Source organism: Callospermophilus lateralis, chromosome X (genome assembly GCF_048772815.1).
Source record: "Callospermophilus lateralis isolate mCalLat2 chromosome X, mCalLat2.hap1, whole genome shotgun sequence".
Classification (NCBI taxonomy): domain Eukaryota; kingdom Metazoa; phylum Chordata; class Mammalia; order Rodentia; family Sciuridae; genus Callospermophilus; species Callospermophilus lateralis.
The window spans coordinates 87,780,037-87,804,612 of record NC_135325.1 but is presented as its reverse complement, the minus strand read 5'-3'; the positions used below and the strand labels follow the sequence as shown (position 1 = coordinate 87,804,612).

General features: G+C 38.5%; 1 protein-coding gene across 1 annotated transcript in view; it reads left to right on the top strand.

Annotated features, from left to right (window-relative positions):
- Gucy2f (guanylate cyclase 2F, retinal) overlaps nt 1–24,576 on the top strand; it is a 110,950-nt gene that overhangs the window by 5,641 nt on the left and 80,733 nt on the right. Inside the window, 2 exon segments of the mRNA XM_077106479.1 lie at nt 15,225–15,287; nt 15,289–15,959. Coding sequence (XP_076962594.1) covers nt 15,225–15,287; nt 15,289–15,959 — 734 coding nt within the window.

Below are 24,576 nucleotides of genomic sequence, written 5' to 3'. Positions count from 1 at the left end.
TCTTGACTGGGGAGATGGATGGGCCTCTTTGAAGAAGTGTAAGGATCAAATAATGATAAAGGGGACACAAAGAAAAAGTGCAGAAGCAGGAAGTGGCAGAGTGTCTAAGAGACCAAACTGCCAAACTTTATTTATGCCAATAGGTTATATTAGGTCATTAGTACCATAACTACCTTATTGTTTAGAGTATCAGTAAGGTTGCTTATTCTGCAGTTATATTCCACAGTTACAATATGCAATCTCAGGAGCTTTGTGCAGTTCTCACGAAAGTCCATTGTCTGAAGTTACTGTTAGTCAGGCAGATCCAGGAGCATCAGAACTTGGTGAAACATTATAGTTATCAAGCAAGCAAGTTTCTTTATTCCCAGGAGTTATGTGCCTAAGATTAAGGTCGAAGCTGATAAGACCCTAGCATGGAGGGAATTACCATAGCAACCGGGCATCCTATGCCTTTGCACAGAAACTTTCCCAGGCACCAAGCATGCCACAGCCATGAAGTCATCAGGGACCCCAATTCCAAATACAGAACCCCTACAAAGAAGCACTCTGCAACATGGATAGATGTGTATATTGTCACTCTTTTTCTCAGTTTTTCCCATCAGGACCTTCAGCCATACAGGGCTGCACATACAAGGGATTGTGCAGTGGGTAAAGGATCATAGCAGAATTCTTGATTATCTGTTAGATTCTGGCTCTTATTCGCTAGGATAAGAGATCCATTCTACAGTAATTTCCATAGCATCAGAATGAATAGTATGAATAGATATACTTAGCAACTGACAGAAATCCTACTTTGGTGGTAGGAAGTAACCAAGTAAAAGCTCTTGAAAATTCCCTTAATTCCACTCCAATTCATAAACCAAAAGCAATAATATGTTCCTGGAGGAATTACAATGATAAAAATAAAGTGATGGAAGGTGGTGACTTCTCTCAAATTCCCATTTAATTCATCTTATTGAGTAGTACAGAAGTAAGATAGTGGGCTGGGGTCCAGCTCAGTGGTAAAGTCATGCTTAATATATTGAGGCCTTGGGTTTGATTTGATCTCCAGCATTGAAAAAAAAGTAAGATATGATTGTGGCATTAAATCATTAGAAAACTAACCTGGTGATGATGCCAACTACAGCTGAAATTTTGAATGTTGTATTTTTACTGTGTTCCACCAAACTGACAATATCATACTAATTAGACTTGATGCTTAAGGTGTAAAAATAAAATTAGATACCCAGAGATAAATCAGTATCCTGTCATATAGGTAAAGTTTCTAGGGGCTTAATCTGGAACATCTTGAGATGCAGTTATAAAGGGAAAGAAAAATTGTTCTTTACCTTGAAGAAAGAGGTGTAATGATTGGTGAGCTTGTTTGAATTTTGAAGGCAATATACACTACACGTGAATATGTTTAATCAGGTACTATTTTGGAGAACAACCCAGAAGAGAAAGGATCAAGATTGTAGGACAAGATGCTCTACCATTTTGACCATATGATCAGTAGTTTCTGAGTCTCTGGAAAGCACCAATAAGAAAATTTTATTATAGAATCTAAAGGTTGGAGCAAGTCCATTCTCTCCTTGACTTAACAATTCCCTATTTGAAAAGTACCTCTTGGCTTGCTAATGGTAGGGATTGAATTCCTGAATGTGGGACAAATGAAGACTATACAACTGTACTTCCCATCATGAAGTGGTCATGTTTACAAATTCACTGAATCCTAAAATAAATATTTGCATCAGTATTTCACTATAAAATTACCATAGTATATACAAGACTGGGAATAAACAGATTTGAAAGGCATCTGCTTGAGTCAATGATTCAACACTCCCATGATATTTGTTCCTACCCCTTCATCATCTCACCTGTGTAACATCTTCTTTCCTATGGATTCATGGAGAGTTCTTTTTGAGCAGTTGCCATGTTTTGAATGCTTTTGCCCATCCTCCCCAAACTCATTTATTGGAAACTTAACATCAAATGCAATAGTGTTGGTAGGTAAGGCCTAATGGAATGCATTTATATCATGAAGACTCTGTCCTAATAAATGGATTAATGCCATCATAAATAGGACTTGGCAGAGTGGGCTTTCTCTCTTCTGCCATGCAAAGATATATTGTTCCTCCTCTCCAGAGAAAGTAGCATTCAAGGCATCATCTTGGAAGCAGAGAGACTGGGACTTAACCTATGGCATCTTGATCATAGGCTTCCTGGCCTCCAGAACTGTTTGATAATAAATTTTTGTGCTTTATAAGCTATCTAGTCTGTAGTATTTGTTATAGCATCATAAAATGGATAAAGAAAGTAATTAAGAGAAGAACTGTTTGCTTGATTTATCCATGGACTTCCACAATAGGCCATGAATAACTAGAAATTGATGGTTACTCCCCTGTAATCCTCTCTTGGAGGCCCTGAAAGTGAAGAAGGCAATTCCTCCAAGAGAACTGAACTTCATTGGGGAATATCTAGCTGTCTAGTTTGTGTGCAAGTAGAAATGGCCTCAGGTATGTGTCTGTTTGTCAGGGAGTTGAAAGTAACATAATTGGACAACAAAGTGGCAGGAGATCTAAGGAAAAATGCACAGAGAGATGTTTTGGGACAGACATAGTGTGAAGATAATTATGCCCTATATAAACGCCCATCAGAAGGTTCCTTGTACAGAGGCAATCCTCAGTGATCACGTGAAAAATATGATGCAGCCAGTTGATGTCACCTAGACTCTCTCTTCAGCCTTTTCAGTACTTGCTCAAGAGGCCCATGAAGAGAGTGAATATGCAGGCACAACTGAGATTGAACCTGGACTCAGCAGCTTATTAAAGCAGATTCTGGCTATTGCATCTGCTAGATATCCATCCTGTCTATAGCAAAACCAGTATAGAGCTCCTGGTATGGCACTATTGCCTGGGAGGACCAGATGGCTACTTGATAGCAAGTCAATTACTTTAGACCTCTTCCATTATGAAGGGAATAGTACATTGTCTTCAGAGGGATAGACACATATTTCAGTATAGATTTTTAAAAATTATTATTTGTTATATTTAGTTATATATGACAGTAGAATGTATTTTGGCAGATTATACATACAAGGAGTATAACTTCCCATTCTTGTGGTTGTACATGATGTGGAGTTACACTGGTTGTATATTCATATATGAACACGGAAATTAATGTCCAATTCATTCTACTGTCTTTCCTATTCCCATCTACCCACCCTTCCCTTCATTCCCCTTTGCCTGCTCCAATGAACTTCTATTAGATTTTTCTTTAATTTTCATAGAGCTCATCATTATTCATAGAAATAAAAAATGATTAATCTATACCAGGGTAACTCATTGTGATGTTAAGTATTGTATGTCAATTTGGCTGGACCATGGTGTCCAGAGAGTTGGTCAAATATTATTTTAGATACTTTCTGTGAAAATGTTTTCTTAGGTGACATTAACATTTAAATTGGTGAACTTTGAGTAAAGCAGATTACTTTCCATAATATGATTGGACCTCATTCAGTCAGTTGTGGGATTTAAAAGGTGGAAAGTGAACACTGAGAAAAACCTCATATGGACAAATAAGTCTACTCTTTCTAGCATATCAGTCCTCTTTCATCACTAGACTTCACATAAGTGCATCTACTGATGATATCTAAATTTCATGAAAAATTCTAGCTGCAGGAGATTATGAAGTAGAATGGAATTAAAGTCAATCTACCCATAGTATTTATCACTGTTAAGTATTATATAGTATTACTAACTACCCATTTCTGCATAAGTTGTGCAAAACATTAATTTTGGGATATTTCTTGCCTATTCCTGGACTTTAGAAGCAGAAAATGAGAGGATTCACAAAACAGGATATGTGTATGGTTTACAAAATTATGGGAAAAATATTTTAAATAACTAATTAGAAACCAAAATTTGTATTAAAATAAAATATCAATTTTGTCCCAGGAAATTGACAAATATAAATTTGAGACACACTGAAGCTGGTGATATGGCAATAAAATAGACACTTTTACATCATTAACTATTGGTGATAGCATAAAGTGGTCCAAATGTTTGGAAAATAATTACACCATATATGTTAAGAACCATTACTGGTTTCATATCCTCTGATAAGGTAATTCAATTTTTGGGACTCTATCCTAAAGTAGTAATTCTAGCAAATTGTAAAGAGGTTTATATTTAAAGATAAACACTGCAGGATCATTTATTGGAAAATAAATGAAAATTGGAAACTATATATAAAATAATAGAAATTGAGTACAATTTGGAACACTCACAAAATTAAATATTCTTCAGGCATAAAATAAGGCATAAATGAAATTATAATAATGATATCCAGAGGCTTTTATTTTACTCCAGTAAGCACTGTAAGCAGAATACCTAAGGCAAATGAACTTTTCAAGAACCTGCAAATGGGGATGAAGTTTGACTCAAGTTATTGACTTCAAAATATGAAGATAACTATAAAATCAAACTCAATACATGTTTAAGGAAGTGACATTCTCCAGTTATATATTTATTATATTTTCAATTTAGAAAAATTTCAATACATTGGAAAATTATTGTTTAGATTATATAATTTGTAAGAATTCCTGAATATATATAGTCTCTGTTAAGAAGTATAAATAATAAATGTAGAAAACAAAGCTTTAAAATTATTAAAAATTTTAGCAAGATACATATTTTATGTAAGGTATAGATACATGTCAAATTATATATGAAAAGACATGGGGTGGGGTCTTCAAAAACAAGTGTGCTGAGGGCTTACTATGGTCTTAAAATGGTTCGGCAAAGAAATGCCATATTTTGAGCACCTACTATGTTCAAAGACACTTAATGTGTCATTTTATTTAATCCCCACAGCTTTGCTGGGATGTTGTTCTGTTTAGGAAAGAGAGCCTTTAGGGAACTCAAGTTTTATGGGCCACACAGCCAGGAAAGGCAGAACTGTGAGTTGAAATTAGGTCAGTTTGATTCCAAAGCCCATGCTCATTATGAGAACCTATGTATGTTAAAATACCAAATTAAAAAGAAAGTTCACAAAATTGTATACCTGGGTGGATTATAATTTTGGAAAATATACAGTATTCAATGAAAACAAAATATTTTTCTTATTTGTACTGTTCTGCATTACAATGGACATGGAACACATATTAATTTAAAAATTGAGATTAGAGGAGTTTATCAATACATAATGGTATAATAGTGACATCCTGTGGCTATGTGGGATTATCATAGCCTTGGCTTGAATTTCTGTTTGGGAGCTGACTACTAGAGGGCAGCACTGAGCTTTGTTTTGGCCAAGTTTTCTGGGCTGAATATGGTAGAAAACTGAGCAGGATACCACCTCACCGCTTAAAAATGTACAAAACCAAACATATTTATAATGCCATAGTATATTCATACATATATGTAAACAAAATTATATATATGCACGTGCACACGCGTGCACACACAAACACACACATAAACAAAATACCACCCAGTAGCTACCCCAAAGCAACATAGCACATAGCAAAGTTAATCAGTGTCAGGCTCTAGAACCATGCTGCCTGAATTTGAGTCATGACTCCCTTGTTTAGCAGCTGTGCAACTTTGTCCAAGTCACATAATCTCTCAGACATTTATGTTTTCTTTATATGTAAAGTAAGATTAAGAATTGTACCTATCTCTTAGGGGTAGTGTGAGAAATACATGAATTGATACACTGTTATACTGACAGTTTACAAGAAGTGTAACTGTTGTCCTGAAGGAACACAAAGTTGAACACAATAAGCACTGTACACACAGAGAGAACTACTACTACCGAACTGGCAAAACAATTTTCAGTGAGATAGGAATATAGGATAATTTAAAAACAAGGTTGAGAATTGCAGGTCAGAGCCCTTCCTGGAGGTAAGATGAGGAGATTTGTCTAATATATTTTCTTGTAGTTTTCCTCTTTCACTCTCACTTGTCTTCCTGCCTTAGCTCCCCAGGTTTCCACGTGACTGCCTGACGTCAAGGAACTACTTGTCCTGAGCCTTGTTCTGGATGATTAACCAGGACTACACCATCCAGAGCCTATTTTTATAGCCATGCAGCAGCCCTGAATCTGTCTCAAAAGGTACACAAAGATCCTGGGCTAATGTCATGTAAGGCCATTGCCACTTTCCCATGATGTATGTAATTGGGGGTTCTCTGTAGTGTTTTGTAGTAAAAAAATAATTAAATGTAAAGGGACTGTGTTTTTGTCTTTGCAATGAGCTTTAAGGGGAAACTACAATGATGTGTCTGCCTTCAGAGTTTTGTGGAGGAAGAGAGTGCTATTTTGGATCATTTCATTCCATGGTTCCTTAGGAAGTAACAATCATCCAGAAATCCTTGAATTCTTTTACTTCATAGGCTTTGACATTAGGAACATAGAACATGAACCTATATGAGTTTCAGCAAAATCTAGTAGGAATCACAGGGATGTTGTGATGCTTCAATCTATGAAAACACTGATGGCAATACTTTACAAGACAGTATAGCTGAGGTTTCTGTGGTTCTAAAAGGTCTGTAGGAATGTTCTCTAAGTTTGTAATCATAAAATGATTTGATACATCCATATATTTTTAAACTCACAATGACTCCCAATGGTTTTGAATTTCTGTTCTAAACTAATGATTAATGATTAAATTATATTGTAATTAACATGTAGAGATTCAACGAGAATTTTTTGAGCATATGGATAAATCTAATGGGCTCAAATCTGTGATTTCTTCAAGAGGCTAAAAGGCTTGACTTCAAAACTAAGCCACTTATTTTCATGATGCGGTTCCACCACTTACATCCCAAATGTCTATCAACTGATAAACAAGAGTGGTATATCCAATGAAGTGAAATGTTATTTGGTCACCAAAAGGAATGAAGTACTGATGTGTGATGGGACATATGTGAATCTTGAAAATAGCTCTCTCAATGAAAGAAGCCAGTCAAAAAAGACCACATGTTGTATGATTCCGCTTAAATTAAATATCCAGAAAAGGCATAGAGATAGAAAATAGACTGGTGGTTGTGTGGGACTAGGAGGAGGAAGGGTACAGAGTAATTTTTAAGCAGACACAGGCTTTCTTTGTGGGGATAATAAAAATGCTCTGGAATTGGAAAGTGGTAATGGTTATACAATCCTGTGAGTATACTAAAAAAATAAAACCTCTGTATACTTTAAAATGATGAATTATATCTCAGTTAAGATGTTATAGTAATGGGTGTCATATTAGCATCCTTCATTTAGTAAAAGTCATTTTTAGCCATTAACATCTCAGTCTTAACCTCAGGAATCTAGAACAGGGTTCTTAATGAGTGATGTTCAGAACACAGATACTGATAAGGAAAAAATAGGTGTAAGGTCTGGGAATGGAGGTGTGTGTGTGCCTAGAAGGGTGTGGGGAAAGTTGGGGGTCTCAGAAAGAAAGAAGTGCAGGTCCTTAATGGGAATAGAAGAGGGAAACAAACTTCACCCACTTTGAATTTTTCAGGGAGAGAGCCTGGATCATCTTTCATAGTGTGGGCTGGAATCACAACTGATGAATATTCTGGCATTTAGAGCTGTCCTGGAGAAAAGGCAATTTGTAGTTATTAGAAGGGAAAAAGGAAGAACATAGAGGCAAAATCCAAGGTTATGTGAGTCTGACTTTAAAAGGTAGAAGGAGGCAGTAATCTATGGAGGATGCATTTATCCAGAGATATCTAATTATTTGCTAATCTCTGGGTCAATGCATGTAGCTCGGCCCTAACTCGTCTACAGGTGGGATCAATTTAAAGGATTAGCAGTGTCACTCTAAATCCTAATCCAGGTCTTGGTCTAGGGATGCTGAAGCATGATTTTAAAAAGGTTTACTAGCCCTCTCAATTATTTACCCTATTAGTGGGATTTATCAATAGACTGGAGTCCTTGGCAGGATTATGACTGCATACAGGATGCACAGAAATGGACATATTGAGATAGCTATGCCAGAGATTTGCATATGCAGGCGGTAAATTAAAGACATTTGAGCGGTGAATTACATGGTGAGTAGTTGACAGCTCTTGTTTATAAGAAAGATTGTAATGAGGGAAAAACACAGCCCACTTATGAGCTCAGACTCTGACTGAGATATGTTATTTTTGCTGCAGTATGTAGTAGGAAAATTAAAGAATGAAAGACGGAAAGGAAAGAAAGAATGACATGGGGGGAAAAGGCTTAGAGACACTTTTAAATCAAGGTTTGTGTTTATAGGCTTTCCTCCAAGCTTTCATTTGGTTTCTCTCATGAGTCTTTTTTATTTCTTCCTGATGTTGTCTTATACAAGCTGTTAACTTGATTCAGGCTGTAACTGCAAAGATCAATCATCCATAGAAGTCCTCGGCTTGACAAGTTAGGATGAGGAGCCATTTCCCTCAGAGCTATTTGTCATAGTCTTTCTTTGTATATGTTTAAAGAACAGTGTTTTCCTTGTGAAACCAGGCTTCCCACCAGATTGTGAAAGCTACCTGAAATAAAATGATGCATCCCTATACTCTAGCCACTTTCCACGGAATCTGATCCCACGCAGGTATTCATACCTGGGTTACCTAGGCAACGGACCTTGAATAACTGTGGGTCAACAGTATTCTATTTCCAAAATTTCATACCTTCAGCTTTTATCTTAGTTATGTCCATATTTCTCGTTAACCCCAGGGAAGTCTTCAGCTGACTTGTTTTGAGGCAATAGACAATGTCTTTTGCACAAGAGCTATATAATTTTGTCTTTAAATCCAAACCAGTAGGTGAAGCCTTAGGGCATCCTTCCTTCCTTCTTCCTCCATCCTTCCCTCCCCACTTCCTTTCAGGTTTTCTCTCCCTCCCTACCTCCCCGCCCCTTTTTTTAATGAATAAGTTTTCTTCTGTAAAATCTTGGGTTGGGGGATCCAGACTAAATCCTACAGCAATAGAGATTTCTGATTCTGCAGGGAGTCCTAGAAGAATTAGAAATATTACCTAATGCATGGCATAGATATCAGAAAGAGTGTAAGAACAAACTTTCAGCTTGGGGATTGTTTACCTTGCAGTTTACAAAGAAAAAGAGAAAAACTGAGAATGAATGCCTAGGGGTACTATTTGACACATGGCTTGAGGAAGGTCCTATATCATAAATGAATACACTTGGGAAATACTTAAAATGAAAAAGCATAATTTTTAGAATTTGGGATGGGGGAGGCATTGTGTTTAGGATGAATGACCTGGATTATAACATTAAAATACCAAGCTTATACCTAGGACAGATAGCTGATCTCTTTGATGTGAGGGTTTCTAAAAGTGGTCCATCTCTCTTTGCCTACTGGCAACTTATGTTTGATAGTGTTCTAATAATCAAGATTAACTATTTTGGTACAAAGATGCCCCACCCTTATTAGAAATGAACATCATTCATTGGTAAGGAGTAGGGTAAAGTGTCAAATATTATCATTTATTTACCTGTCTGTGCAAATTATTTAAGTAGATTTTTTTCCTCAGAGTTTTTTTTTTTTTTTAGAATTTTTTAAATATTTATTTTCTAGTTTTCGGCGGACACAACATCTTTGTATGTGGTGCTGAGGATCGAACCGGGCCGCACGCATGCCAGGCGAGTGCGCTACTGCTTGCGCCACATCCCCAGCCCTCGGAGTTGTTTTTGTCCCCATTAATGGGGGGACAAAGAGAGATGGGCTAGAAATTTGAAGGCAAACTTTACCTATTGGATAATTTTGCCAAAGATGGATCCTGATCAAGGCTTTAAATAGAGCCTTTTCAAGAACATAGTAATATAAAACATTTCATTTGTGCTACATATCTCCTCTTCATTGTTTATTCAACAAATATTTGTTGAATATTTACTATGTGTCAGGCATCATACAGGGCACTGGAGATATAAAAATGAACAAACGTAAGTGGGGGACTTACAATCAAGCATAGATTATTGCTTTCTCCCTCCTAATATACTTGATTGCTTTTCCTGATGAGACTTCTTGGCCAGGTCTCTATACTCCCCACCCCTTTTTTGTAGTTACAGTCCTAGCATAACTGTAGCATAGAAAGAAAGAGGGGCCTTCACATCATAGGTACTTGATAGAGGATTTTAGGCCCAAACCAATCAGGAACTGGATTTTCCACATAGAAGTAAATAGAAACCATGTGGGGATATCCAACTCTAGTAAGAAACTTATTGGAGCACCAAAGGGAAGGTGATAAACTCAGAATGCAGCTTAACAATTGCAGAGGTTTGGGAAAGTAACTGCCTGGAGAAGTACAGAAGCCCAGGATTAATGTATGTCAGAGAAGAAATAGACATGGCAGGTCCTATAGTCCATTTTAGAGGGAACAAAAGAGAGACATAGAGGAGGGAAACAATTTGTCTAATGTCAAATGGTGGGTCAGTGGTAGAGGTGGATCCTGGACCCTAGTCTTCTGATTCCCAGTACACTTACTTATTTTGGGGGTGGGAGCAACAGGGATTGAACTCAGGGGCATTTGACCACTAAGCCACATCCCCAGCCCAATTTTGTATTTTATTAAGAGACAGGGTCTCAGTTGCTAAGTGCCTCACTTTTGCTGAGGCTGGCTTTGAACTCGTGATCCTCCTACCTCAGCCTCCCAAGCTGCTGGGATTAAAGGCGTGTGCCACCAAGCCCAGCCCCAGTATACTCCTCTTTTACAGTTGTATTTATTGAAAGATAATTACATGCTTATCATTGCCATTATCATTCTAACTTCTTTAGTTCTTTATCTCACAAGAATAAAATTAAATCTACCCCTATTTTGCAGGTGAAGAAATTGAGAATTGAAGCTATTATTCTAAAGGATATACTCCCCAGACTTCCATTCTTGAAGACAAGCATTGGCTTTACATAGAACGCAGTGTGACTAGTGACCCCAATCCCCAGATATGCAAACATTAGGCCTTGAGTCATGGGCAAGTGTGCCATCCCAGATCTGGGCTTAAACACCAGTGGCAGATTTCTTCTAGTTGAATATTGAATTTCTGATGGCTCTTTCTAATTTATTCTGTCCCTCCCCTTCTATATCTAATTTAATCTTTCATGAGGGACTAAGGAATATTTTTAAGATCACAAGTGAGTCATTGAAACTCGATTTGAGTGGCATAGAAGGCATTATACTGGTAGTCTCAATGACTTTATAGAATAGGGGCTATCTGTAAGCATAGTATAGTGCTCCATCAACTGGTGTGCAAATTCCCCTTCTAAAATCCTGTGCCTCAGGCAAGTTACTTACTCTTTCTGAGTATTGGATTCCTCATCTATAAAAGAATGCCACTACTATATATAACCATAAAGCTCTTATAAGAAAAAAATTTAAAAAATGATAATTATGCCTACCTCTATGTTCTGTGATGAGGGTTTTTTTTGTTTTTAAATTAAGATTATACATGAAAAGAATGTATCCCAGAGTTTGACCCTTAGAGACAAGTCAGTAAATTTTATCTTTGTTATTCCATGTGCTAATTTCTAACTTAAATGTACAAATTCTGGGGAAGAACCTGTCAGACTGGTGTATTGGGGGAGAAGAGGCAGGCAATTATCTTCTTAGTCCATTTTGTGTTGCTATAACAAAGTAACTGATGCTGGATACTTGAAGGAAGAGGCTAATTTAGATTGCTGTTCTGGAGACAGGGAAGTTCCAAATCAGGCAGTTATATCTGGTGAGGTCCTCATACTCCATTATAACATGGTAGATAGCATAGCGTGGCAGACATGCATGAAAGAGTAATGAGTGAGTGCATGTGAAAGAGAGGCCACATGGCAAGAGACTGAGGAGAGGTGTCAGGCTCACTTTGTAAGAACACACTCTCTTGATATCTAATCCATTCCTGTGATAGTGAGAACTCACTCACTAAAAACAAAACAACAACAATAACAACAACAAAAACCCTAATCCCTTTTATCAGCCTAATCACCCCTTGAAGGTCTCACTGCCTCTTGCCATTACATTGGAGATCACACTTCCACATAAGTTTTGGCAGGCCCAAGCCACATCCAAACCATTGCAACTCCCTTGCTTTATTGCTGTGAATAGGGTTCAACTCCCCATATAGAGTTGCTCTCCTTTTTGCTCCCTCCTAGTGGTTGAAAGAGTGAGAGCCTATAAGGACAGGGACATACAGTTCAGTATCCATATTATAATACAGACCATAAACAGGGGACCCTTCAATGCTACTCCAGAGGAGCAGTTGCTTCTAGATTACCCTGGCTCCCCAATTTTGCCAAGACACAGAAAAGACTGGGGCTGGAGGAAGGTGGGAAGAGAAGCATGTGGCTCTTGATTAGAGCCTGGCTTACAGTCTACAACTTATACTTCATTGTGCTTCAACATAGCACACCAAATAGATCTATTGGAAGAGGGGGAGAGGTTGGACTATATTATCTTTGGGGTTCTAGGAATAAATTTGAGGTATTACGCACATAACCATCTCAGAACTGCTGTTCTACTACCTCCAAAGCATAGTTGAAGTTCCTCCCTTGCATCCTACACACCACTTAGCCTCTGGCTCATGCTATTTTGTGATAGCTCCTTCCCCAAGTCTTTCTTGACCATTATTTAAACTCGACTTCACCTGTGTATGAAGTTGGGCATAGCATTATGGTGGGTCTTTAAGATTTATCAAATGTAAGCTGGATGTAGAGGTACATGCCTGTTATACCAGTGATTTAGGAGACTGAGGCAGGAGGATGGCAAGTTTGAGGCCAGCCTCAGCACCTTAGTAAGACCCTGCCTCAAAATAAAAAGTCAAAAGAACTGGGGATGGAGCTCAGAGGTGAAGCATCCCTGGGCACAATCCATAGTATGGCAAATAATAATAATAGTAATAATAATAATAAAAGGTTCACAGGTGTGTCCCAGATTTGTGTCTTGAGTAGTCAGGGTTTCTCACAAAATTAGGGATGAGAGTCGAGGTAACAATTAAATGGGTAGTACAGGCAGAACTGTTGCTGGCAATACATAACCAAGTGAACTTGACCAGCGCATACCAGTGCTGATTGTCACTGAAGAGGGTCATGTCATTATTTTGATATGTGATTAGAATTAAGGATTTACTAAGACTTTTCCTCATTAACATCTCTCCCAAGCAATTTTTCTTATTATGTCTACTGAGGTTATTCCTGATCTTGGATCAACTTGAATGTGTTATTAATTCATTTCACAAACATTTATCTGATGCCTACTAGGTGCTGGGCACTTGGCTAGGCATTAGGGCTGTAAATGGACTCTCTAGGAACTTGCAGTGTTTAGTGGGCTCTGTTCTCCATTGATAGTTGCCGTCATTGTCCTTCATTCCATATGGTTAAAAGTATGAGGTCCTGTAAGTATAGAGATGCCAAACAGTTCTGTATTCTTGCTGCAACACAGATCAGAAATAGAGACAGTTTATAATCAGACTGATACCTCTCTAATGGGTACAAGTATGAGGCACTGATGGAAATACAATGAACTCGATCTGGGGATGTTAACTAAGACTTCACAAAGCAGGGAATACTTCAGTATGATCTGAAAGGCAGAGTTCATCAAGAGAACCTGAAAGGGGAGAATGGGAAGAAGGAAGAGGGGATTCCAGGAAGAGTGAATGGCATTTTCTGAATCCTAGGCTTGACAGCTGATGGAACACATGTCTGAAGAACTACATGATATTTACTATAGCATGAAGAAAGAATGAGGGAGATGGGTTGTGGAGAAAGACAAAGGCCAGAGACTTTGCATATGTCATCCTGAAAGAGTTCTGTATGTTTGCTGACTCTACTTCATTAATTCCCATGTATTTGTATTCATCGTGGTCCATCAACTTGCATCCTTACTCTCTGGGTCCAAATCCAATGGATACCTTTCTATCTTTAGCTTACTTGACTTCTTGGCAGAATTTGATGTTCATAAACACTTTCCGTCCTCAGAGTTTCATCTTCCTTGCACTGGAAACTACCACTATCTTCTGGATTTTGCTGCTTTTCTGGGCTTTTAAGTTTTCATTATGACCTTTTTTCTCTCCAACTGATCTTAAGTGTTGTGGGTTCTCACAGTTTTGTCCTTGATGTAAAATTTTTTTTTTTTTACTTGTAGATGTATTTACTGTGGTGAGGATTTAACCCAGTGCCTCACACATGCCAGGCAAGTGCTCTACCTCTGAGCTACAGGCCCAGCCCCTTGTCCTTGATATTTTTAATCTTGGAGGAATTCATCTTCATTCCTCTAAGTCTTCACTACTACTCTCTTGGTCTGGCATCATTTCTCATGTGGATTACTATATCACCTCCAAATTGGTCTCCCTGCCCCTGTTATCTTACCCGCTTCCAACCCATTCTCCATACTGCTGCTAGAGTGAACTTTTAAAACGGAAATATGATAATACCATTTCTTTACTTAAAACCATTGTCTACAGGGTTGAATCATGGCATAAGGGACTTTTAGTGATCTGACCATTGCCTTGACTGATATCACAGACCCAAATAGAACAAATGCTTTGGAATTCTGAGAATCTAACACCATAAACATATTTGAACCTCTGAGTGTTTCTGTATATTGTTCCTCTTGCCTGAAAGCCTCTTGGCTAACTTGTTTTTCAGTACTCAATCTAGAGAGGCCTCCCTTCTCTTCCCTCCTCTCTTTCCTTCTAATCTGGATTTAGGTAATCCTCCTTGTCTTCTTTTATGTGCACTATCTGAACCACATTCTACTCTGTATCACCATTATCTGTTTATACTCCTCTCTCTCCAGGAAGGTATTATGGTGGAGAAATGGACATATATAAAACTGCAGTGATGACAATAATATGACTAATACAGTGCTAAAGAAACGCCAGGCTTTTTTTATAAGCACTTGTTATATGTTAATCCAGGTTATTATCAAAACACATTAACAGGTGGGCAGATATTACTTTAGTTGAATCAACAGGACTTGATGATGAATTTAAGGTGAAGTATAGGAGAAGGAATTTTGGTAATTCCAAGAATTTGTGATGGAAACACGTGGGTGAACAATGGATGAGATAAGGAATACAGGAAGAGGAGGATTTTTGGTTGGAATGGGGGACAGGATCTTTCAATTTGGGACACTGCCATTCTTTTATAATTGATATTCCCAGAAGTTTCAGAAATCATGTAAGTTACAACATTTTTGTCTGAATGACAGGCATTGGAAGCACCACTGTCCATCTCAGAATAGCAGAATAACCCTCTGGTATTTTATCATTAACTTGCTGGAAGCAGGAAGGATATATTCCTGGGACCATGGCCATTTATTTTCCTTATGCTTTGGTTTGCAGTTCCCAGCACTGTCAAGAAACCATGGCCTTGCATCTTTTAAGCTTAAGTGGTGCTTGTGCCTCCTGGCCCATATGTCTCTCCTGCAGCAGGTGTGGGCATTCTCTGTAGAAGTAGTAGTGGTGGGCCCTTGTGCTTGAGATCCCTTGTTCTCAAAGGCCCTGCCTGAGGTTGCTGTTCAATTAGCAATTAAGCGAATCAACGGGGACCCATCATTAGACCCGGGTTACTCTTTTGAATATGTGATTCTCCATGAAGACTGCCAGACTTCAAGGGCCCTCTCCAGTTTCATTTCCTACCACCAGATGGCCTCAGGATTTATTGGCCCTGCCAACCCTGGCTACTGGGAAGGAGCGTGGCTCCTGGGAAACAGCTGGGACAAAGGGATTTTCTCTTAGGCTTGTGTGAATCATGAACTAGACAATATAAAGAGCTACCTGGCCTCTTCTTGGACACTCCCTTCTCCCATCTGGGTGCTTTTAACTGTCATGAAATATTTCCAGTGGGCTCATGCTGGAGTAATTTTCTCAGATGAAGACATTTAGTTGCACACAGGCAATCAAGTCGCAAGTGCTCCTCGGAGCCACAGCCTACCTGTAGGGGTCGTCCTGACCACAGGACAAGACAACCAAAGCATTCAAAAAGCTCTTCAGTGGATTCTCCAGGCAGACAGAATTCGCAGTGAGTGCTTTCTCTCAACTGAGGTTTAAACGTGGTTTCAGTAAAAGATATCAAAACTTCCACAAGGTTTTCTGCCCTTACATCATAGGCTAGCACATTCTTCCCTAGTTCTTTACATGTTTGCCCTCTTTCACTCACACTCAGACCCCAAGTCTCCTGTTTCCACAAAACCTAAAATCTCACAGATTTAATAGAGGTACAAATAACTCCAACTCAAATGCCTTGGGGGCCATTGCCTGCTCTCAGCACCTGGGTGGAGAAGAATGGTATCAAGAGTCCTGTAGCCACACATTCCCTCTGTCCTTAGAACCATGGTAATTTCAGAGTAGCCAAAAGAAGATGTTCTTATGGCTTAATTTTGGTCTACTTTAACTCAGGGGAGATTTTTCTTTGACTCCCTTCTAGGCATTTTCCTTCCTAGGTACCCAGTGCCCTTGTGTCATCACATCTCACTCAGATCCTGTTCTTTCTCCACACTTCCTATGATTCCCTATCCCCCCAAACAGGGCTTGTCTCCCTTCAGCATACAGCTAATTGATACAGAAACAACTAAGTTATAAATGAAAGCATATAAAATTGAGAAGACTGCCAAAATATTAACATGTTTTCCCTTACATGGAAAGTTTAATGCTCAAAGATGATTCTTGAAAATACTGGGTAGGGAATTAGAGCAAATTATATTCCATGCTTTTATAATTATGTCAAAATGAATCTTAATGTTATGTATAACTAAAAAGAACTAATAAAAAAGTTTTTCATGGACTATAAAAAAGATGATTCTTGCAGAAATAATGGCACATTGTGAGGCAAAGAACTTGACCCATTAGGGCTGGAGATGTGGCTCAAGCGGTAGCGTGCTCCCCTGGCATGCGTGCGGCCCGGGTTCGATCCTCAGCACCACATACAAACAAAGATGTTGTGTCTGCCAAATACTAAAAAATAAATATTAAAATTCTCTCTCTCTCCCTCTTTCTCACTCTCTCTCACTCTTTCTTTAAAAAAAAAAAGAAAAAAAGAAAAAGAAAAAAAAAAGAACTTGACCCATCGAAGCTACGGTCACCAAGGCAAATTGAGTAGAATTTGAGGGTGGGGAGGCTTCCTGGTCCTCTGGAGTCAGACCTCTTTTACTTACACTTACCACAAGCCCTTGTGACACTTGATTTTGATCTTTTTCTATTCTAGTTTTTAAAAAAATCTCCACTTTACTTTTTCTGGAAGTGACAGTGATTTGTGGGAACACTGTTCATTCACCCATTGAAGCCATTCCACCACTTTTGGAAGGATAGCTCAGAAACTCCTTGTCAAACTGATTACTTCTAGGATTAGTCCTGGTCCCAGTCATTTCCTCAACATAACAATAGGCTTGTTAGATAGAGTATGGTCCAGCTTAGGGCTGGCTTATAACCAGAAGCCCATTTTAAGTTTCAAGTGTCTCCAGTATAGGATCTTAATTATTATCATTATGAGAGGATGAGGGCAAGAGTTTTTAGTTCCAGGAACTACAGTAGTCTGCTTCCAGCTCCCATCTACAAGATCCTATAATATTAAGCAATCAGTGTGGCTCTGATTACTTCATAATAGAGCTTGATATTTCCAATGCAGAGTACAGAATTATTTTTAAAGATATAAAACCATTTCCAGAGAGGAATCATGCCAGAAACAGGCTAACATATTTAGTATCGTAACTTTATAATATGTTACAAAGCTTCGTGAAGCCCAGTGTCTCTTGCAAGTTTACATTCCATGAGTGTTTCACATCCCACCCATTCTAAATAGTATACTTTGAAATGACATTTTGGCCTCTACCATGAAATGTTAAATAAATCCAGGCCCTGAGGCTCTTTAGGCTGTCAGACTGAGAAGAATTAGGATTGAGTGCTCACCACCCACAACCCCTTTGAGGGAGGGAGGGAGGAAGCAAATGTATATATTATTGCCCTACCATTAGGGATCCATTCCTTTAGGTCAAGGGTTCTCACTCTGACTGCATGTTGGAATTGTGTGGACTTTCCAAAATGACTGTTGCCAGAGTGCCACCTCTAGAGATTCTGATTAAATTGGTCTGTGGTGGGGCCCCAGAAAAGGCCTTTTAAACAGCTTCCCGGGTGTTTCTAAAGTGTAGTCAGAGTCCAGAACCACTGTTTTAATTAATTCGTTAATGAAAATACAAATGGATGTTCCTTACTTGAAGTGGCCAGTCATTTTTGTCTTAAAATGACTTTGTTTCATCAGATTGTTTTCTTTGTAACAGTTTGGATCAGCCCACTAAGGAATGGAAATCTGGAGATTAAGAGGAAAAAAACCTAGAAAGAATGATTATGGAGAAAAGAAAGACTCTGAGTAGTAAGGACAACAGAACATGGAGGAAGAAATCAGAAAGTGTGATAAAAGGGAGCAAAGATCAAGTTCTGCACTTAGGATGTTTTTCCTCTGGTTTCTGACAAAACAGGCAGATTCAGATGAGGCATATGGGGGACCTCAGTGACTTGAGTCAGAATATGAGTAGGGGTGGGGAAAGAGAAACTGAGTTGTCATTTGGGTTGCGGACTGAGTATGGGGTGACCTCAGGCAGCACAAAGTTCAGTGTTCAAAGGGGAGTATATGAGTATATGATACCCACAACTGGTACAGCTGGGTGTTGGCATGCCAACTGGTGGGTGAGATGTGGTAGTGGGAGTTGTGGAAGAGAAGTGTTAGAGTAAAATACACCTTAGCATTGTAGGCCACTGGGAGCATGGAAGCAGGATCCAGAGAATAAACAAAAATAGAGTATTATGGCTCTAGCCAAGTGGCCTAAAATTTAGGGCACATTTGTAGACATATTTGAAAACTGGAAATCAAGTGAGAAACAGCCAGAAGCCAGTGAGTATGAATCAGGCCAACATCACAGTGAGGAACATGACAACACACCAAGTATAGCCCACACCAGCCCAAATCTCTAGTGAATTTTCCATCTCTTCTCAACTAGTGGGACAGAAGCTGCCAAGTATCCCTGGCTGTTATCTATCTCAAACAAGAACAACAACAACAACAAAAAAAACACTGGGATTTTTGTGTGACCTCAGCTGAGATAAGCCATATTTTGCTGGCTATGAGGCAACTTCTTAATACTGTGGACCTCCAAGTTAACCTTCAGAGAAGGACTCTTTGTGACATGCAAAATTCAGTGGAAAGGGGCCTTTTCATTTGGAGGGGCTTGGACATATCTAGGATAATAGAAGTAGTCAGCAGGTCAGTGGTGATAGGGAAGGAGGGGAGAGAGTGGTGGGCTATTACTAGCTGGTATGCCACTTATGTTTCTTATAATATTAGCGGTTAGGAAATATAGCTGGCACCTTATTGGGGTTTAGAGGAAGTGTCTTTCTCAGAAACAGGCCTAAATCAGTTTACACAGTACCAAGGCAATGATAATCTTAATTGTAAAGTAATAGTAACAATAATAATAGCTTTAAGCACTTAGAAAGGGAAACAACATGCTTCCATAGAGACAATTAAAGCAACCATGACACTACATGCAAATAGCACTCTACAGCTTATAATGCTTGGCACATAGACCATTTCATTATTTATCTCTCAAAATTATCCAGGAGATAGGGATTTTCTCTCAAGTTTTACAACACCTGTGAGTCTCACAAGAACAATTAGAGAGGAATAGGCATTATTAACATCAAAGAATGGGGTAAAGTCTCAGAGAAGGGGAATTCAGCCTCTTTCAGAGTCTCAACTTATTTCCCATAAGCCATGGGAGTGATTGCCAATTATCTTTATTTTTGACAAAGTCAAATAAAAGAGATATTGATCAAAGACAAAAACCTCAATTTGTAGTCAGGGATACAAAGTGGGATTATATAGGTTGTGTCCTTTACAAGAGAACTTAGCTGAGTGGGCATGAGGGCCCAAATCCAGTCCATTCTCTGCTCCTCAAACCATGAGCCCTGCTGGAGGTTTTTGTCTGATGGCACAAAAGAGCATTCACTCACCATGCAGAACACCTGTGGGATTGCATTCACCCAGGAGGGATTCTTTTTCTCATTTCTACAAAGGTAGCAGGAGACCCTACCTTTAGCTCTTTAGAGAACTTTTCAATTGGCTATTTCAAGCCCTCCTGCTTTCTCCTCACCTTCTTGCCTACCATCCCTTTGCTTGGCTGATTGTGAAATCCTTTCAATTTGAGCTTACCCAGCTGTTGGACCATTTTGAGCTCCCTTTAAATCTTTCCAAATTGAGAACACTTCCTTACAATATGACATAGAACTGCCGTCTCTTGTTCTTCCAAAATTAGAAACCTTATTGCTATCTTTATTGCCAAGAACCTGGCTAGCTTCTTTCCATCTGTCAAAGACTCTTGTGCATAAAACAATAAAATAACAACAAAACAACAGTGATGATAGCTAATATTTATTGACAGTTTATTATGTGCTAGTCATTTTGCAAAGGCTTTATATGAAGCATTTCATTTAATTCTTGCAATGCCCCTGTAAAGGAAAGCCAATTATTGTTTACTAACTTTATGGATAAGACTTCTGAGGCCAACTTGCCAATGTCACACAGCTAGTGAATGGGAAATATGCATTCAGGTTGGTCTAAAGCATGTATTCTCAAATATAAGTGTGCACCAGAGTCCCTGGAGGACTACAGCATAGATTTCAGGGTGTCTCCCTCAGGTTCTGATTCAGGAAGGGTGAGGTGAAGTTTGAGAATTTGCATTTCTAGCAAGTTCCAAAGTGATATTGATGCTGCTAATTCAGGGATCACACTTTGAGAACTGGTTTAATGAAAGACACATGCTCTACTGCCTCCTCTCCACTTGAGGTTTGCTTCTAAAGCATACTCACTTGTGATGCTGAGTTCTGTATATGACATATAATGTATCCCTTCTATTCTTCTATCTTAACTTTTGGGTCTACCAATGAAATTCTCTTAAGTGCCTCAAAGTGTACCAGGTGCCAGTACTGTTTTACTCTAGTGTAATAGTAATAATAATAGTGATATTCAAAATACTATGGCCAAAGGCCTTAGTGCTAATAGGAAACTTGGTATAGGATCTTCTGTAGATTAATATAAGCAAATATAAATGGTAAAAGGACAACTTGCTTTTATGAATGGATCCACTATCAGTAATGATCAAATTATTAAAGACCCAACATAAGGGGAAATATCTAAACCTCTAGGCTTCCTGCATTTCAGAGGCTTACCAATATATAGCAGTTTAGGAAAAGCTGGAGAAGACATATGTTGCAAAAAGGGGAGAAATATTATAAACTTGTCTCAAGCTGGGAAGCAATGTTAAAGCAATAAATGCAGTTGCAATACTAGTTTAATCAGGCATGAAAAAGAATATAACCATGGTCCGATGCAGATAGACTACTAAATGAATGTATGTATGTCTTCCATCATGCTGAGCTATTTGGATCAGTTCAACACTGGTGGCAATTAAATGGTGGCCTCAGGAATTAAGGCAGAATACATGTGAGGTCTTGTCAAGTGGTGGGGAAAGCTGCACCTCGCTTAGTGTAGTGTTCTTAAAGTGTACTGAGTCACATTGGGAAGTGAGGCCACCAGCACCGAATCACTCTTGGGGGATAGTGCTGGGAAACATTCAGATTCCAGAGCCTCCCACCCTCTTCTTATTCAGCCATTTTTATAAAGTGGATGGAAAAAAAAAGTGGAGAGGAAGAGACTTTGAACCTCTTTCATTCACAATATGGTCAGATGGGGAAATGAGAGACTTAAGATAAATCTGCGTAAGTCCCCCCTCCTCTGATCTGCTCTCCCTGTTCCTCAACAACTGTTAAAATAGATTAAAATTAATGTCAGGAAATATCACAGAAGGATTCATATGAAGAATGAAGACTGTATAATGGGGGTTTCTTTGCATTGGGGTCAATGCTGAGGGCTCACAAGTGTGAATATCATTCCTAAGGACTTCTTCAGCATTAGTTAGTGGAACTATTTTCATCTCAACAAGGTGCGAGATGAGGATGAGTTTCCTCCGTGGAGACCTCCATGCCAGTAATCCATGAGATATGAAGCAAGCTTGCCTTTTGAGAAACATCAGGTCCTCTATCTCAGAGAAATAATGGATAGAGTATTTCAATAGAGGAAGATAAAAAGAGTGACTTGGGAATTGGCTTTTCTTGGAGTTTTATGACTTTTTCTGCTGGTAGCATTGCAGGTGAGAGAGGATCCTACATAGCCAGCCATAGTCAGCCCCAGAGTATAAATACATAGCTGCCAGACAGCTTGAGTGGGACTCGAGTAGCCCAGAGAAAGTGTTACAATATCCTGGTAAGATGTGATCTAAGGAGTGTGCATTTCCTGGTCAATGTTTTGGCTATAGAGTGGCTTGACTGTTAACAATTAGGATGGAAAATTATGAATTAGTATTATTTGTTGACCAGCTGTTGACCCAAGTCTTGTCTAGGTTTTAAGGTTTCTGCATACTAATCCTTTCCTGACAACAACTTATGGGTCAAACCCCATTTTAATGAATGTAATTTTGAGATAATAACGCTATTTAGTAAAACCATCTTGTAGAACAGATGCATCTATAAATCCCTGTTCACAAAGCACTCAATCTATTAAATTAAGATGCTGTTGTTTGAATTCAGTATTTATGATTTCTACTTTAATTGTGTTCAATGGCAAGGACTTTCCATGTTAAAAAAAAAAATCAAGAAGCCTGTGATCATTCCCTCTTGAGGCTTCCATTTCTTCATCTAAAATGTGAAGGGAACAGGTTGGACTAGATGGTCTTAGAGAGCATTTCTAATTATAAAAATATGGATAAATTTTGCATAAAATTCAGATAAATGCCTTTATCTGAAATGTTAATAATGTGAGCCAAGGAAAAGAAAAATAGAGAGGAAGTATTCAGGTTGAGGGGGTAGAGTCTTGGATAAATTAATGACACTAGGCATTAAAGACAAGTTTGGTCTCTAATTGCCCAACAAGTGTTACTTCCTCCATCGTAACAATCCAAATATGCCCATATCTCACTTCTCAAGAGACCTGTACAAATCATACAAGTTCACACCTCTCCTCCTGAAGAATCTTTAGTATTTAAATATTCATTTAAACAACATTCAATGTGTGCATAATATGTACCAGGATATGAAAATTTTAAAAAGTCTTTTGACCCCAAGAAGCTCATAGTTTCATAGTAGAAATTGATATAAATTAAAAAGGCTGATAAATCTTTAAGAACCATGATAGAAGTCAGCTCAGGGTATGGTGGGAGTCTAATTCAGCATTACAAGTCAGTTTCCCTGGAAAACAGTCTGATGATGGAGTTTTGAGTAATGAAGGGAGATTATTGGGTGAATGCTTTTGAGAATAACAACTGTGAGGGAGAATTGGATTGGGCAGAGAGAACTTAACTTCAGTACAGTCACAATGAAGCCCTCATTCCGACCTAAATGGAGGATGACCCTTCAGTGTTATCCAGAATTGAGTTGAGGAGTCTGGGCATTTCTAGTTCCATGATGGTGGAATGAGATGGACATCATTACCTTAGGTACATGTATGACTGCACATATGGTGTGATGCTACATCATGTACAACCAGAGAAATGAAAAGATGTGCTACAATTGTGTACAATGAATCAAAATGCATTCTGCTGTCATATAGACCTAATTAAAATAAATAAATTAATTAAAAAACAACAAAACCCATCAACAACAACAAAAACAGCAATAGTGATTATGGGAATATCTCCCATCCTCCCATCCCAGTTATTAGGTGCAGGATAGCCCAGAGAAAGGCACATTTTGTGATAATAGTTAATAACCATCTCTGGTGGTTGTGGTGTGGGGAAGCCCTGATGTGTTAGTGTTTGATGATTTCCACAGTGATCACTCCCACCATGGCCAATTTCAGGCTACCAATATTATGTTAACTGGCTTATAGAATCACTAATAATTTAACTACAGACCCTTGTGAATCAGCCCAAGGTAGTATTAGCACACAACTGAAGAGATGTGACCTTGAGAAAGGTGGTTCTCCTTACTGAGGGCAGTTCTCAGTGAGATATTAGTTGCTAACATTCCCAGCAGCTAGGGGGATGAGTGCTTCAGTTCTGAAGTGTGTATCTGGATGGTACATCATAGTAGCACCCACTACATGTGCTTAAGTATTTGCTGTATTTCAACCAGCACAAAGCACTTAGTTCTATTTAACATTTTCTATGCAGCAAAGTAATTTTAATATCCCTTAAGGAAATTAAATGGAATTGTATTGGGTAACCTTGATCAGGTCATTTAATTTCTGGCTTTCTAGAAGAAAGATATTAGCATACTGACTTAACTGCCAAGATTACTGTTGAATGAGCTGGCCAACTAACTGAAGCACACAACTTAGCTAATTTTTTCCCTTCAATAAATTTGTGACTGAACTAACTTGACCAAACAGATTCATGTTTAATGGTGTAGCCAAATATAGTAGGTGATGTCTTCAGTTCTACTTTTTCTTTCTAAATCCAACTCTTTGCCTTTTCAAACTTCTATGGCACTACATCTTCCCATTTTGCAATGTGTGATTATGAAAAACTGAGGCTGAATACCTCCTGTAGCTCATGAAGTAGCGCCAAAGATATCTCTAGAGAATTGTAAGGAAGGTC